Here is an 18,307-nt window from a genome sequence, read left to right as displayed (position 1 = left end):
TTGTCTTCATTTCTTCCTTGATACATTTTAAATTAAAAGCAGCTCACATGCCCCTACAAATTAAACACAAGAAAACAATTAAAACTCAAGAATACAGCTTAATTGAATAATGTAAACTTGAGATTTCATCTGCTTGTTGTCGACCATACAAACATATATTTATATCCAATATGCCGTTCACTCACATGGGTAGCATCGAGATAATGAAATTAGGTTTTCATCAGTTTTCCCAAAAAAAGATAAATAAATAGGCGTATATTCCAAGTACTCCATTTGCACATATTGCTCACAATATCCTCTCTCGATCTCTACGTTTTATTTTTTCTTACTTTATCCATTTTTTCATTTCAACACATGCATGGCGGGTAAAGTGGTTATTAATATTTCCAACAACATAAGTAGCAACGGAGACGTGGTTGTCAATGGCGATGACGAGAAGAAACCAATGAAATTAAGCAGCAGGCACCATGGCGTAGATCCAGCCAACGCACTTGACAATGCCCGCCACGTATTCGGTGAACATGGCGGTGTCAACATGTCCATTGAGGCCTCCGCCATGTTCACCGTCATGGAACCAGAGACTCTCTCCAAAATTATTGCCAAAGAGCTTGGTCCAGAAAATGATTATTTTGTCTACAGCCGTAATTTTAACCCAACTGTCCTCAATCTTGGCCATCAGATGGCCGCACTCGAAGGCACCGAGGCCGCCTATTGTACGGCCAGCGGCATGTCTGCCATTGCGTCGTCTCTGTTACAGCTCTTAAGTTACGGCGGACACATGGTGGCTTCTGGTAACTTGTATGGTGGAACTCACTCACTCCTCACACATTTCTTTCCAAGGAAATGCAACATAACCACAACTTTTGTTGATATTGCGGATTTAGAAGCGGTGGAGAATGTGATTGTGGAAGGGAAGACAAAAGTGCTTTATTTTGAGTCTATTGCGAATCCAAGCTTGAAGGTGGCGAATACACCGGAGCTGGCTAGAATTGCTCACAAAAAGGGAGTGACAGTGGTTGTTGACAACACATTTGCTCCCATGGTGCTTTCTCCTGCTCGTCTTGGTGCAGATGTTGTTGTTCATAGTATCTCCAAGTTTATAAGTGGTGGTGGTGACGTTATTGCAGGTTTCCCTCTTCGTCTTTTTTTTTTCTTTCACATAATCATAACCACAATATTACGTGTATGTTTGGTTTTAATTCTGGAGCATCCAGAATTGATTCTGGACGTGTAGAATTGATTTTGATTTGTTTGGTTTCTCAAAAGTAGAATTGATTCTGCCTCCAGAATTGATTCTACTTGAAGCTAGAAATCGTAGCTTCTGATTCTAGAATTGATTTTTACACTCAAATTTTTTGTTCAACTCACTTTTTCATGAATATATCCAAACATAAACCACTTCAGCTTAAAATCAATTTTAGCCAGAATCAATTTTACAGAATCAATTCTGCCAAAATCAATTCTCTCCGCCGCAGAACCAAACACACGCTATGACTTGCCAAACATATGTTTTATTTTTTTGGCTTATTGCCAAACATATTTTTTTTACTTATTGCCAAACATTTTATTTTTTTACAAAACCAAACATATATATGTTTTGTTAAAGGAGAATATATTTTTTTTAATTATGAAGCACGAACACAAGATACATAAATATTAATAAATTGATACTGATAATAATATTAAAAAATAACATAATTTAATGTAAATATAAATGTTGTTGTCGGTAGGGTCGATCCCGACTTTTTGAAGATCTGACTCTGAGTGTTTAAAATGGACCTCGTAATAAAAAACTAAAAATAAACATCTTTATTGTTAACATACAAACTATTCATATTCTAATGGACCAAACCACTTTAGATTAGACAAGTGAAGAAAGAAAGAGAATGATGACCCCTTTCGCCTAGGGGGCATCGTGTGGTCCTTTCATGCTTTTTTTTTTAATATTTTTAATAAAGATAGATTAAGAAACATTGGACTTTTTTATTTTATATTTTGTAACAACATTTTTTTTATTTTTTTTAGGCCTACTACCATATAATTTTTTAATTTTGAGACCTCCATAAAATGGAGGCCCAGTTCCGTAGGGAACCTTGCACATGCTGCAGGTTTTCCTTCGTGTCCGACACTGACTCGTGATCCAACGTTATATTTTTAACAATGAATTATGTAATGTAAACAATTTTAATTAATTTATAATATTTATAAGTACACATTTAAATTTATTTCTTGAAATTAACAGGAGCAGTGTGTGGATCTACAAGATTTATAAATTCCATGATGGACGGTCAACAAGGGACCATAAAGCTTTTGGGTCCAACAATGAATGCAAATGTAGCCTTTGATCTAGCACAAAGAATCCCACACTTGGGTCTTCGGATGAAAGAACATAGCAACCGTGCATTGGAGTTTGCAATCAGGCTTAAGAAATTAGGATTAAGGGTGATCTACCCTGGCCTTGAAGACCACCCACAACATGAACTATTGAAATCAATTGGCAACAAAGATTATGGATATGGTGGAGTTATTTCTATTGACATGGGGACAGTGAAGAATGCTAACAAATTCATGAGCTATTTGCAAAACTATAGTCAATTTGGTTTCATGGCTGTTAGTTTAGGGTACTATGAGACAGTAATGTCTTGCACTGGTAGTAGCACAAGTCGTGAGATGAATGAGGAGGAACAAAAACTTGCTGGAATCACACCTGGACTAATAAGGATGTCTGTTGGATACATTGGAACATTGGAGCAAAAGTGGAGTAAGCTGGAAAAAGCACTTGTGAAATATAATGAAAAATAATAGTCTTATATCTACTTCTAGTTTCCATAAAGTTAAATTCTTAAACTATCCATTACAATAAATTGGGTATAGTTACCCAACTGATTTGTCAAAATCATAATGGTCAAGTGTACCATTTTTTTAAGTAGTCTAATGATTAGAAATTTCATTCTTAAGATGAATAAATAAGATGACCGGGATTCGAACCTCAGCCCCCTGCATATATAATGCAATGTCCTTCCTAGTACTGTCTTTGTTTTCGTTTATTTGTTTTCACTTGTTTTTGTCGTTCAGGGGGTTTGTTGTGTTTGTTTGGTTTTTGCTAGCCTAAAATTAAGGCATCTTCTTGTAGCTCTATCTATTCAAACATGTCTTATGTTTGTTTGAGTTTGTTAATAAAATTATTGGTTGTTCAAAAAAAAAAAGTAGTACGGTTTTTTTTTGTCAAAAAGGAAAAATTAATACAGTATTTTGTCAAAAAGGAAAAGTTAATGTGCACTTTTGGCTATTCTACAAATTTTTTCCGTTGCTTAGATATAATTGTTGTAAACTCTTGCTCTTGTTCTAGCTCCGTAGTGTTTGCACAAGTATAATTTTCATATCCCTTTGTACTACCAAAGGAAGTTCACGGCTGGAATGTACTCGGTGCTCTTACTAGCAGTGGACTAATCGACAACATTCAACTTCAATTGAGTCTCTGGGACACATTATGGCACCGATTCAACCAAGATAGTGATATCCTCCTCGCTATCATTGTTAGCTCCTTCAACCCGCATATGATTTTCCGCCCTTGTGTTCTCATGAAATTTGCACTATTGTTCTTAATATCAACATTGTTATCCACTTCCACATAACAATCTTCTGTAATACCGGATCAGTTGTATGTAAAATCTCCTTGAAATATTTCATCTCGGACGTCCTTCAACACCATAGTAAAAGAATCACTATTATGATCCATATAGGTGAGAGTTCCTCGTTCAGTTTCCAAATGTTTGTCAACATCTTTAGCTAAATAAATATATGTAAATAATAAAACTACCATCGCAAGAGAATTATATTTAATTTGTTATAAATTTATTTTAAATACCTATTTTGTAATTTTTAATAATTATTTTACTTTAAAATATTGTAATTTTAGTAGAATTTTAATTTTTAGATTATATAAATTACAAAATTACTCTTATGAGAAAATCGTGCGTGTATTTAAAAATAATTATTTTATTTTTAATTTACTATCAAATTATTTTATTATTTATATTTTTTTAATTTTCATTTTTTTATTTTAAAATAGATTTTATAGAATAAATCAGTAAATTATTTTTTATCCTATCTTGCTGGTAACTCAGCTCAAATTCAGGATAATGTTTTACTAGAGAGACATAATAAAATAAGTTCCAGAATTAACTTATCATATTCTGTTGTTTCACGAAATACTGAATTGAAACAAAATATGATACAATTATTATATTATGTCTTTTATCCTGTGCAGCAAACACACCTTAAGGGTGCGTTTTCTGCTAAAAAACAGTGGACTGAACTGGACAACTTTTGTTGTACCCTGTTTGATTTGAAACTTGTTATGAATCATGAAATCGAAGGGATAAAGATCATAGATGTTGGCAAGATAGAGTGCATAAGAGTATTCATGAGGAAGATACTCATATAAATTCATATTGAATTAATATAGATTGATAAAAAAATGATTAAAATGTACAATGAAGTAGCTTATTTATAGGACTATTTGGAGTAACTAACTCCCTAACTAACTTTCTAACCTCTTAACCAACTTGGTAACATATCAACTAACTCTAATTGATTAACTAACTATCTATATTCTTAACAGCCTCCCTCAAACTCAACATTGGGAAATTTACCAATTTGAGTTTGAATTACAAAGCTAAAACAAAACATTGAATTTTGGCTTGTAATGCATTCATGTAAACCATAGCAATGAAGGTGTACACAATATGGTTGAGCTTCCTGTGTCCAAATTCATGAGCAATGACATCAACAATTTCCTCATCGTTTTGCATTGTTGAACTAATGTGTCATAAAGCACGATTCTCTTGTTCTTGAAGGATCCATACTTGTACATGACTATCTTCACTTGACTCTTACAATGAGGCAAAGAAATATGATCAACCCAAAAAGATGGAACCAACATCACCATCAATTATAGTCCTCCAACCAAAAGATGTTTCTGAGCATTTTACCATAGCATTAACAATTAGCTCACAGTCATGAATATGAAAGGCCATATGATATATGTTTCAGGTAGCAGCTTCAACAATTATAGGAAATGTTAAGCATATGAAAACCACCAAGGCTTCCATGACAGAACTTAGAGCCTCACTTATCAAACCAAGAGTGACCATAAGCAACTCCATGAAGTAATCTAAAACCATATATGTAAACAAGACCAAGTTTAACATCCTCCCTCAAGCCTAGGCTATGTAAAGAAGACCAAGCTTGAATAAGAAACTATTGAACTTTGGTGCAGCTAGTAGTATCAGAACCTTCTTGATACTTCAATGATGTGCACAAAACTATTATACTTCCTCTCGCACAAAGCTTCACACTTGATCATAAGTGGGTATCCATTTTGGTGACAGTAAGAAAATTCATCAAAATATGTATGAATTTGCAATCTTCAACAACTATTTGATTGATATACAACTGAAGGCATGAACAACTAATTATCAAACAAAACTTGAATAATGATGCAGAGACATAAGTAATTTGAACAATTAGCTCCAAACAAGACAACAAGTCACCACTAGATACTCTCAACACTTTGTAACCAAAGCTTCATGATAACCAAATATATTTTCCAAACCATTACTGATAAAGCTTTCAATATCCATAGTACATAAAACATATTAGCTCAAGAAATCATCATCTAGACTCCACCAAATTGCAATAGTGAACTGACTTCAAAGGACTTAAATCAAACACCTTCTGAGCGCATCAAATCATTAGTTCATAAAAGAAAACAAAGATTAATTGATTGCCACTAGGATAAAAAACAAAGTGCGAAGATTTGAGAGAATGATAGTGGAGTGATAACATCATCGCAAGGAAAAAGAGATAAAACGTCATGGAAAACACAGTCGACGAAACAGAGAGGATCGAAACTAATTTGTTCCGTCGGGATCAAAAACAGTGATGCATAAACCACGATGATGAGAAATGAAAGTGATGCTCTCTGATGAACATAGTAGCAAATCAGAAAGCGTCTCACCTTTCTTGTTGTTCTGATCTTGATCTTGCAAGAATCGGAAGTTGCCGTCGTGTTGATGCTCAACCTTGATCCAAGAAGAGAACGCTTGAACGCCGGATTGATTCTGCGATTTCTTGCTGACTGCATAAAGTTCAAAACCAGTTTCGAAATCCTTCGAATGCTTGTCTTCTTCTGAAGCAGTGATCATGAAATTGACATTGTTGCAACAAGAATCACCAAGAAAACAAGGTATCTCCCCAATCTTGATGGAGAAACCATCAGAATATGGTGTAATCGAAGGAATAGGAACCAGAATGATTGGACTTGCGAAGCTGCCAAAAAGGATTGAATCTTGCGAAGTTGAAAATTCCAGATCTTGAGTAGAAGTGCTGAGAATTGCAACATCGTCAGATTCATCTTCTTCACAACTTTCAGAATCGTAAACGGAAGCGCAATCTTCATCTTCATCCCTCGGGTATCGCTCTGATACCATGTTATGAATCATGGAATCGAAGGGATAAAGATCATAGATGTCGGCAAGATAGAGTGCATAAGATTATTCATGAGGAAGATACTCATAGAAATTCATATTGAATTAATATAGATTGATAAAAGAATGATTAAAATGTACAATGAAGTAGCTTATTTATAGGATTATTTCGAGTAACTAACTCCCTAACTAACTTTCTAACCTCTTAACCAACTTGGTAACATATCAACTAACTCTAATTGATTAACTAACTATCTATATTCTTAACAAAACTAGTTATGAGACTGGACAAATTTAGGCAGCAAGGGACAGGACAAAAACAAGAATTTTTGTCCCTCGCTGAACCATAATACAATTTTTTGGCCACACAGCACAACTATAAAAAATACGAAATTACCCATTTTATTTTCGAATATAAAAATATTATCGTCATATATCTCTCCGGTACAGTTTTGTCCTCTCTTGTATTATCTTGTTCTGTCTTGTACTGTTCTGTACAGTCCTTGCTGTTTTACGAATCAAACGCACCCTAAAAGTCATGGTAAGTTGTTACCCAACAATCGAGGGGGAAGATTAAGGCATTTGAATATGTTGCCACGAGCAAGTGTCTCCAACCATTAGCGTCACTTTATACGCTTTTGCTACGTATATAATTTTTTTTGTTTAACCCTGTCTCATTTGGAGGAAGTGAAAGAGCACCATATCGTTCAATAATCGTTTGGAGGAAGAGAAAGAGAACCATATCGTTCAATAAAAGTAAAGTTTAATTAAATATTATTTAATTGAAGAATTTAGTTTTTGTAGATTCACTTTTCATATGTAGTTTATTAATCATTTGGCGTCGTTTGTTTTAAGGTTGTTAATTTTACACCCACAAGTATTATTTTTTGGAAAATAAAATAATAGGAATTTTATGCCTAGGTACTCCCTCCGGTCCTTTTTATAATGAACACTTAGGGCAAAAAATTTGGTCCTTTTTATAAGAAACTTTGATCAATTTTCAAATGTTTTAAATATTCAATTTCACTTATGTCCTTATTTATTATGAAAGAGAATTTAAAAATAAGTAAATTAGTTGAATAAAGAGTAATTAAATAAGGGTATATATGGAATAAATTTAAATTTATAAGAGTATTAAATGAAAATAATTATGTTAAATGTGATTCCTTGGTCTGTGTGATTTTTTTAAATTGTTCCTTATAAAAAGGACCGGAGGGAGTATTAAATAAAAATTATGTGTGATTAATATTAACTACTATATTTGTAAGATTTATTGATAAATTAAGAGGGGTAAAACTCTATCAAAAAAGATAAAGAGGGGGTAAAAGAGAAGTTTGTATTTTCTTTTTGAAATAGAAGTTATTTAAAATATATTTCATTTTATGGTAATTTTTCTTTCCCACCTAATTTTGGGAAAAAAATCATGAAAATAAGCGAAATTATTAAAAGTTATTTTATTTCAAAAAACTTTTATACTCAGATATTATGTCAACTTTGTATTAAACACCCCTCGAGATAATCAATTAGTTATACTATTATACCAAAAAACTAAATAAATTATTGTCCATAAATCATATTTGAACTAACAATATTTGTATTATGTTGCGCGTCTTCACCTAAGATTAATATTTGAATAACCAAAAAGTTGATTAATATTTGACTAACCAAAAAGCTGACAACTCTCGTACTCTTGTTGTATTCTTACTCTCTCTTCTCTTCTTACTTTATTGTTTTTGTTGTAAAAGAAAAAAGAAAAATCAGGCTCAAAAGTTGTTTATATATATATATATATATATATATATATATATATATATATATATATATATATAGGGAGTGTATCCGGTGAGAACTGATAATTATTATGAGAAATGAGAACTATTAATAATAACCATAAGATTTAATTGACGCATCAGATTAAAATTCTCACACTCACTTAAAACACATGTGATCTTATTTGTGAAGATTGAAAAATCTTTCTATATATAATCTTTCCTAATTTATTAACGCAGGTAATGCATCTCATATTAACACAAATAGAGCATTATTAGGAATGAGAATTTGCAGATTGTCAATAGCTTACTAATCTTTAATTTGTCGACCATCGTTGTTGTTATAGAGCACGTATAGTTATATCCCAGACCAAAACTCAAAATACACAGCTTATGAACACATATACATCACCGGCAAAAACTCAAAAATGATGTGTGCAATATTAGAAAAGTCAATTATAGAGAAAGTGTTTGAGTTTTTCCATCAATCAAATAGTGCTCCTTTTAATGAGCTATAATAAGGTCTTAATCTCACTAAATAGTAAAATTAAGATAAACCAATGTAAGATAAAATGAAACTAGCTATGTTGAGTAGATATGTAAATCACTAATACCATCTATATAATAGCAAAAAGAATAATCATTCTAAAGTCAAAATTGAATTCTTCATTGGGCACCTGCATTTTTTTTGGGGGGGTTTTCCTGCATTTTTCTACCCCGGCATTTTTCTATTTGTGTTAGCATGATATCATATACATTACCTTCCGTTAATAATTAAATAAATTAGGAAAGATTATATGAATAAATTAGGAAAAATTATATATAGAAAGATTTTTCAATCTTCACAAATAAGATCACACGAGGTTTTAAGTGAGTGTGAGAATTTTAATCCGATGCGTCAATTAAATCTTATGGTTATTATTAATAGTTCTCATTTCTCATAATAATTATCAGTTCTCACCGGATACACTCCATATATATATATATATATATATATATATATATATATATATATATATATATATATATATATATAATAAAAATTGTTAATTTTTAGTTGTTCAAATATATTACTCTTACATAATATGTGCTCGAATTTTAGTACTAATATTTACCAAAATTGATTAAGAAATTATATTTCTAATATTGATTCTTTTTCTTCATTATCAAGAAAAATAAATAAATAAAAAAACAGAAAAGAACGTGTGGTCTATAACAATTAACAAACAAACTGAAACGAACCAATATACCATCCATTCATCTGGAAACTCCATAAAAATACAATCTAGTGGACTTAATTTTAGAGGCAAAAATAAAATCATATTTATTTATCAAATAGTATAGGGACTTCAATGGATGAGTTGTTATTGTTATGCATATTATACCTGAATTCTTCATTCCGAAAATCAAGTGGTAATTAATCCATGGTTGTTCTCAGTTTTCATGTTATCCCGCAACCGAAAACTCCACCGCATGGTCTAAGAGCATGTGGTGGCATCATTCGTTGCGGGATAGCTGAACCATCGGGCGAGCCTGCTCCTTTGGGACAGAAGACTCGTTACAATGATAGCATTTTTGAGAAGGCTTTCATGACTCTTTTTGCACGGAAAATGGAACCATTTGCTGAGCCTGTAATAGGGAATGCTAAAAAGAAGAAAGAAAAGAAAGGTTGGTTGGATATTTGGGATTATGATTATGAGAGTTTTGTGGATGTGTCGAAGAGAGTGATGTTGCGTCGGTCGCGGTTGCAGCAGCAGCAAGTTGTTCGTGAAGTTCTTCTCTCTATGCTTCCTCCAGGTGCGCCTGCTCAGGTGAATAATTATCATTTTTACTCTCTTTTTTATTTTTTTTTAAATGAGCTTATTTGAGTTTATCTAATGATATAGTACTTGTTTGGAAGAATTTCTGAAAAATGTTATGACATGTTGATAAGCTGCTTTTAATTTATTTCAATTAGCTCTCCACGATAGTTTTTGAAAACAGTTTATAGCTTATACGAAAACTGTTAGGCTTTATTTTATCTTGTATTATAGAAAATACTCATAAGCGCATTTATATGAGAAACACTTATGCTATAAGTTGCAAACTAAGTTGTTTATACAAACAGGCCCCAAGGTGTTTGCTTCAAGAAAGGGATAGACGCATAGTTAAGAAAATTGTTAGGTCTTCTCACACTTAATATTTTATTTTAGCAGGGGTACTTACTATTTTGTTTGGACTTGTCATTAGGCCTGTCCTGCAATAGACAATTTAGGAAATAAAATTAACAAAGTTTAAAAATAATCTCTAAATTTAAAAGGCAATAATCCATTACTCCTTTCATATCATTCAATTTTGGCAAACTATATATGTACCGGGAGGGAAGTATAAGCTGTGGGATGGTTTGAGACTTTGATTTGGGTAGGTACATAGCAGGGTGCGGTGATCGAGCCCAAACCTTCTATATATACTCTTTCGTTGTTCTAACTCGGCTACTCATTCAGAGACTTCATGTGCTAGCTTATGAACTTCTTATGAATAGGATTCGGCTCTCATGCCTGTATTGATATGTGGTTGAAATATCTACATTCTACGTGCAATTTGAATCTTTGACCCTAGGTATAAAGTCATTTTACTTACCTTATTGCAGTTTAGGAAATTATTTCCACCAACAAGATGGGCTGCAGAGTTTAACGCTGCATTAACAGTACCTTTCTTCCACTGGCTAGTTGGTCCGTCTGAGGTAATTTCGTTACTAAATTCGATCTGCCAATGTATGTTATTTATATTTCTATCTATCAATTTAGCATTTGTTTACCATCATAAGAGCTTTGGTTTGTAAGTGTTCTATATTTCAAGATTTTTAATCAATTATAATTTCTTGTTTGGATCCATTCATACATAAAGTCCATGCGTGAGCACAAAAAAATGGTTGAAATATCAGGGAACTTATCTGTCATTTACCGTATAAGTTATTTCAATTTATATTTTCTGCTTGTCATTGATATTTAGATTCTTTTGTTGTGATGTACTAGGTTATAGAAGTCGAAATAAATGGGGTGAAGCAAAAGAGTGGCGTCCGTATAAAGAAATGCAGGTAGGTTTCATGTCTGATGTCTCTGTGATTGGTAATTGAACTCAAAGCACAAATTACATGTATGTATGTCCATCAAAACATGTCGATATATATTAGACTCGTCTTTTTTTATACGCAAATGTTAGTAGGTTGTGTTAGTTTCCCGAGTTTGAACCTTATACCTCCTGGTTAGTACTCATTCGATGTCCTCCAACCAAGCTTTCTATCTGCTTAGCAATTTAATTTCATCAAATCTAAACTTAGCATTGATTATGGGCATGGCCCTTGTAATGATTTATTTTTGGTTTATATTTATTCTTGCAAAGGTACCTGGAGAACAGTGGGTGTGTTGGAATGTGTGTGAATATGTGCAAGATTCCTACCCAAGATTTTTTCACTAATGAATTTGGACTTCCATTAACCATGATTCCTAGTATGTTTTCTTGACCAAAACTTTTATTGGATTTTTTAACTTACAAAATTAAGAGTTCATTTCAAAGTTTTATTCACATATATCTAAATTTAATCTCAGATTTTGAAAACATGAGTTGTGATATGGTGTATGGCCAAACTCCACCTTCATTTGAAGATGATCCAGTCTCCAAACAACCTTGCTATGCTGATATATGTAAGTACAATCCTCCTGTGTTTAATCGACCGAAATACTATAATATATTCGACGTTTCTAACACAGCAATCAATGACTTGCAGGTCCTGTAGCAAACCCAAACTCCAGTGTATGTCCTAAGCTACAAGCATGATGAGAAGACACTGCTTTTGGATAATTTTCTATGACAGAATTTAGTATATACTATAAGCTTCTTACATGGAGTTGAGGTTTTCTTGTTACTGCAATACAGTTGTCAAAGGAAAAAAAACAAGATCAACATTATAAACAAGTGAGAAATTATACATCTAAGATTATACTTTCTAAGTATTTGTTTATGCACACAAAGCATTTCCTTTTGAAGAATTTCCGAAATATAATTATGAAAAGATGCGTCGATTTAATAAGTTATATAACAGTTGAATCAAATCATAGAGTTATTGCGTGGTTTAGTAGTGGTCATTCGTCACATCCATTTGCTATTGGGTTGTGGGATCGAAACTAGTTGACAATGTTCACTCTACTGCTTCGAAGGTGGACTGCTACCTATAAATACTCTGACATTCAAATCAGTATAAGACCGTTGTAAGGACGATCTCGTGCGGATTACCTTCCCCTTGAAGAAATCCTAGAATGGACCTTTGGTCATAGCAAATTGGACCAAGCTGGAAAACTTTTGTTGGAGGCACTTTAAAGTGCAAAACTTAGAGCTACATTAGAAAAATTATACCCAATTACAAAATGATAATAATTAAAACAGGATTGTCAAGAAATCATAGCTCAAATAATTAAAAAATTTATGTTGGATATTATGATCGGAGTTCAAATCCCGATTCCAATTGTGTGTGTGTAAGTTTTCAATTTTGTCTATTTACCTTCCACTTGTATGTATGAGTTTTCAATAATTATTATTAGACTATCTCTAATGGTATAGTACCTATTAGGTACTCATGATACTTATTAGGTATTACCATTGGAGCAATATCCATTTGAGTACCTAACAGGTACTGGTTCTACAATAAGCATTAGTACTTATTTTGTTTTTGTGGGTCTCATTTATAATGATGTATAGTTATTGGTGAGATGTGTTATTGGTAGGGCTATTTAGAATTTTTTTAAGAAATGTTGGGTTGGAGAGATTGAATACCTATTTAGTACTATTATTAAAAGGGTCATGCTAAACAGTGCCCCCGGAGTACCAGTTAAACATACTAAAAATGAAACAAATGATAAAGTTAATGATGAGAGAGAATAACTTTTCACATCATTAAAACATTGAATGCACAATTTACGAGATAAAACTTCTATATTTGTATCCTTAACTAGTGCCCCGGGGCACTATTTGTATGCTAAACAGTGCCCCGGGGCACTAGTTAAGGATGCAAAAATAGTAATTTGACATTGGAGTTTGTGCAATCAACTTCTCGAAAGTTTAAAAAGTGTTATTTTCTTTTCAAAACTTTCTAATTTTGATTTCCTTAACCAGTGGCCCGGGACACCGGTTAGCATGACCCTATTTTTATTAACCATATTTTGCCTATGATATGCTTGTATATTTTATTTTTTTACGGAGCACATATTTTTGTTCTGTATTACTAATATATATATTACTATTGCGTACCCAAGTGTTGCTTGATTGCTCACTCACATACAATTTTTTTTTTTTGATTAATATTATTACGTCCACTAAGGACAAAAACTGAAACATAAATTTTTTACGAAATGAAACATAAAAATCAAAATTCACTATTTTTTTAAATACAAAAAACTTATTCAACCCAATTTTTTAATATCAATTAAAATATTAAATTATTTTATTTAATAAAAAAATGTGTATAAAATAATTTTGTCATTACTTATTTTATTTTTCTTAATGTTAATTAAAAATATAAAATTATTTGTTTTATAAAAAATGTATTTTCTTCACAAGAATAATTTTTCATTTAAATATAACACGTAGCTTATCTTGTCAATATCAAGTGTGCACAAAACATAGGATATGATAAAATAATACTATCCTCTTTCTTATCACGTGTGCACCAAACACATGATAGAATATGTGTTTATCATGTCACTATCATATCCTATCATTATCCAGCTTCTTATCCTATCTATAGGGGTGCTCAAATCCAAACCAATCCAAATAAAAACCGAAAACCGATCCAAAAAAACCGAAAACCGCAAAAAACCGAAGTTTTTTGGATGTGTTTGGATGTTCTTTTGTGAAAACCGCCGGATCGGATCGGATTTCGGATTGATTTCTTAAAACCGATCCAAACCGCATACATATATTTTAATATTTATTTATCTTTTTATTAGTATAAATATATATATTGCATTAACCTTTTTTTTCATTTTAATTTTTTTTAATATTATATGTTAGTTTAATTTAATCTATTTTAAATTTTGATAATACTATATGTTAGTTTAATTTAATCTATTTTTTTTATTTTTTATATGTTTCGAATATAATTGGTAATTGTCATTCCAAAATATTAATTTTCAATATATTATATGTTATATTTTACATCAAACTTAATATTTATTTTGTCAAAAATATCAAACTATTATTTTGTAGCGTTTTTTATAATATTTATATTTATTAAAAAAAATTACAATTTATAATTTGGATATCCAAAAACCGATCCAAATTAAACCGCATAATATTAGATCGGATTGAATCATATTTTTTTTATTTGTCATTCAAAACCGAACCAAACCGCAAATTAATTTATTTTTGGATCGGATGAGTTTTTGCCTCAAAACCGATCCAAACCGAACCGCGAGCACCCCTACCTATCTATATCCTATCCTGCGCACCAAACGAGCCCTTAGACTCTTAGAGTAAACAGACTCCTAAATTCAATACATCTTTTTAGCACTAGGTCAAATCTTTGGCGTTCATAATAATTTTTTTTACTCAATATTATTAATATTTGTTATATAGCATTTTGGTTCAGTATTTATCCCAATACTAGACTGATTTTTATCAAAGTTTTATTAGAATATATATGATAATATTTTTTTTTACCAAAAAAAATATGATAATTTTTTTTTGACTTATTCAAAATCAAAGATAACTTTTTGACAAATATAATATGACAATCAAACATACCAGTCCAACATGCATTTAATTAATTTGACCGTCTAGATGAATCAAATTTTTCCTATATTTAGTTGGCCAATTTGCCACTAATTTCCATTTATGTTACAAACGACCTCGAATAATAAATAAATTAGCGAAAAATATACATAATTTCCACAAAAGATGACTAGGATAATATAATTGCGGGCCAGACCGTCCGTCCATGTCAAAAGATTAAACTAAAGAAATGACATTCATACAAGTCGTAATTAACCTTTCAATAGAAAATTTTCGTGCACCAATAACAACACCAAGTAAAATAACAAAACCGCGTCTTTTGTCTACACCTCTCTCTCTCTCTTCTCAGGTGACAATTCCAACTTAACCGATTCAGTCTGCATCGTCAATTTCCATTCCCTTCTTCACCGACACAATACTCCTCTTAACCCTTATAATCCATCCATCCATCCATCCATCCATCCATCCATATAATTAACCAGATCTAAATCTGAAACTGAAAGGTTTCATCAATTCGATGGATTTTTCTTCCTTTCAGTTTCTATTTTCCATTTTCCTCTTACTTTCTTTCTTCCCATTTTCCTTCTCCGAGATCCGTTTCTCCGAGATCCGTAACGACGATCGTCCCATCGTTCCTTTCGATCAATTCGGTTTCACTCATAACGGTCGTCTCGAACTCAACGTTTCCAAAATCTCACTCTCAAATTCCAATCTCGATCTTTCCAAAGTCGGTTTCTTCCTCTGCACTCTCGATTCATGGCTTCACGTTCTTCAACAACTTGAAGACGGTGAAATTCGTTGCGCTCTTCAATCAGATCTTGTTAAATCGGTTTACACTTTCAATTCTCTTAACGGTAAAGATTCTTTTAACACGCTCTACAATGAAACCGATTCCGATCAGTATAATCTCGTTTTCGCTAATTGTCATCCTCAACAGCTTAAAGTTACCATGGATGTTAATTCCGCTATGTATAATCTTGACGGAAAAAGTAACGTCCGTGATTATCTTTCTGCTGGTAGAACAATTTTACCTAGGGTTTATTTTATTTTCTCTTTGCTCTATTTTACCCTTGCTGCTGTTTGGATCAGTGTTCTTTACAAAAAACGATTAACCGCTTTTCGAATTCATTACTTTATGCTTGCTGTTATAATTTTGAAAGCGGTTAATCTGTTATGTGAAGCTGAAGATAAGTCTTATATTAAGCGTACTGGAAGTGCACATGGTTGGGATATACTTTTCTATATGTTTAGTTTTTTGAAAGGGATTTCGCTTTTTACGCTTATTGTATTGATCGGTACCGGTTGGTCTTTTCTGAAGCCCTTCCTTCAGGATAAGGAAAAGAAGGTTCTTATGATTGTGATTCCGCTTCAGATTGTTGCTAACATTGCTCAGGTTGTTATTGATGAGAGTGGACCTTATGGACATGATTGGGTTACATGGAAACAGATTTTCCTTCTTGTTGATGTTGTTTGTTGCTGCGCTGTTTTGTTTCCGATTGTATGGTCGATTAAGAATCTTCGCGAGGCTGCTAGGACTGACGGCAAGGCTGCTGTTAATTTGATGAAGTTGACTCTCTTCAGGCATTATTATGTTGTTGTTATCTTTTACATTTACTTCACAAGGGTTGTGGTTTATGCATTGGAGACTATTACTTCGTATCGCTATTCTTGGACTAGTGTGGTTGCTGCCGAGTTGGCTACGCTTGCTTTCTATGTGTTTACTGGTTATAAGTTCAAGCCAGAGGCTCACAATCCATATTTTGTTATTGATGATGAAGAGGAAGAGGCTGCTGCTGAGGCGTTGAAGCTTGAAGATGAATTTGAATTGTAATTTCACTGCAAAAAATAATATTGATACAGATTATGGTTTTGCCGGAGTAGATAGATGGTTGAAGATGTTGGTTGCTGCTCAGTAATGTTCAGGTTTCATCACAACGACAACTGCAAATTTTCATGTTACATTTTATGGGTATAGTAGTTGGTATTCATAAATCATTGTGCTATATATATCTTAGACTCTTGTGTAGTGCTGTGAACAATATATTTTGTCTAAGTATTGATACTGATACTTTGGAAACACTTTTTTCTTGCTGTGGTAGCTTTTAATCTTGTTACCTTTTCAGTTCTGTAATTCTCTACCTGCTAATTTTGCATTGGAATATTCCAACCATTAGCGCTGAAGTTTTAAATTTTTGGTGTAAACATTAATGGTCCGTCATTGTAATTTTTCCAATCATATAATTGATTTGCCTATTTAGAGGTACATGTAGGAATCTCATGTCTGTCGACTCGTCTCCTAAAGTAATTGTATGTAAGAATGATACATGCTTATAAAAAAATGTAAGAATCAAACATGGGGTAGTGATTGTGATTCTGTTAAATAGTGGAATATCCAAATCTTGGATATCCTGAGTTTCACATGGGGAAAGTTGGGAGAGTTCTGTTATAAATTACTGGATTCAAGCAGGATCTATGGCACAATCCTGTTACACCGAAATGTTAATGCTTACTGTGGATAGACTAGGATTGTAGTAACATGCAAGTCTGGTAGGGATGTGTGCTAATTTGTTAAGCAAGCTAGTAGAATTTAGAAAGAAAGTTTACATAGATGTGAAAGTACTTGGTTATAGGTTATAAAGAGGTAAAGTGAGAGATGGAGAGCAGGGATGGGGATGGCAAAAGGCATTAGGCTGCATTGGACAGACAATTAGTTTTTGGATTGAGAGATTTGCACAATTTATTTGTTTCTTTCAGATATACTCTTAATATTACTGGTTTATTTTCCTACAATAGCAATAGTATTTCCAGAAAATTTTGGGGTTTTGTCTAAATATAATAGTCTGATTCCCCCATTTTCCATCACATGTGGAGGCCAATGTGTCTCAATTCGTTACTGACCAGAACAAAGTTCAGGATCTATTACAAGCTTTTGCATCTCTAGGATAGGCAATGACGAAGGAGAGTAAGAGAAACTAGTTTCACAACTTCTTTGTCAAATTTCTTGAAGGAGAAAGGGAAACGATCATCACTGATGGAGGAGACAGGATGAAAACTTCTGGCTCACACGGCCAGTGCACGGAGTATGACAGTGATGCTCACTTAGTTACTAAGTGAATAGAGCTACCTCCATTTGAAGGCACGCGTGTGGCTCACTGACATACTCTAGTTCTGATTTTGCCCATGAAAGGAGCAACCAAGTGACTAACAACTTGTTATGTTTATGCCCAAGTTGGGCATTGCTATAGGACTCCAATGTCAAGAATTTCGTGAGACACTCAGGAT

At 32.7% G+C, this 18,307-nt stretch overlaps 3 protein-coding genes across 3 annotated transcripts; all 3 read left to right on the top strand.

The window, feature by feature from the left end:
* The first annotated feature begins 318 nt into the window (after window positions 1-318).
* On the top strand, window positions 319-2,966 carry LOC123909499 (methionine gamma-lyase-like). The gene is made up of 2 exons (XM_045960341.1): window positions 319-1,127; window positions 2,243-2,966. Exons 1-2 carry the CDS (start codon window positions 359-361, stop codon window positions 2,800-2,802), a joined length of 1,329 nt encoding a protein of 442 aa, XP_045816297.1. The 5' UTR covers window positions 319-358; the 3' UTR covers window positions 2,803-2,966.
* A 6,487-nt stretch (window positions 2,967-9,453) lies between these two features.
* On the top strand, window positions 9,454-12,285 carry LOC123909755 (beta-carotene isomerase D27, chloroplastic). Its single transcript, XM_045960641.1, has 6 exons — window positions 9,454-10,071; window positions 10,890-10,982; window positions 11,275-11,336; window positions 11,642-11,748; window positions 11,848-11,943; window positions 12,027-12,285. Exons 1-6 carry the CDS (start codon window positions 9,685-9,687, stop codon window positions 12,074-12,076), a joined length of 795 nt encoding a protein of 264 aa, XP_045816597.1. The 5' UTR covers window positions 9,454-9,684; the 3' UTR covers window positions 12,077-12,285.
* A 2,984-nt stretch (window positions 12,286-15,269) lies between these two features.
* LOC123907400 (protein CANDIDATE G-PROTEIN COUPLED RECEPTOR 7) lies at window positions 15,270-17,227 on the top strand. Its single transcript, XM_045957661.1, has one exon. It carries the CDS (start codon window positions 15,543-15,545, stop codon window positions 16,854-16,856), a length of 1,314 nt encoding a protein of 437 aa, XP_045813617.1. The 5' UTR covers window positions 15,270-15,542; the 3' UTR covers window positions 16,857-17,227.
* Window positions 17,228-18,307: the final 1,080 nt, after the last annotated feature.

Source organism: Trifolium pratense, linkage group LG2, assembly GCF_020283565.1.
Source record: "Trifolium pratense cultivar HEN17-A07 linkage group LG2, ARS_RC_1.1, whole genome shotgun sequence".
Lineage (NCBI taxonomy): Eukaryota > Viridiplantae > Streptophyta > Magnoliopsida > Fabales > Fabaceae > Trifolium > Trifolium pratense.
Note: the sequence above shows the minus strand (reverse complement) of the source record. Positions and strands in the feature narration are given on the sequence as shown.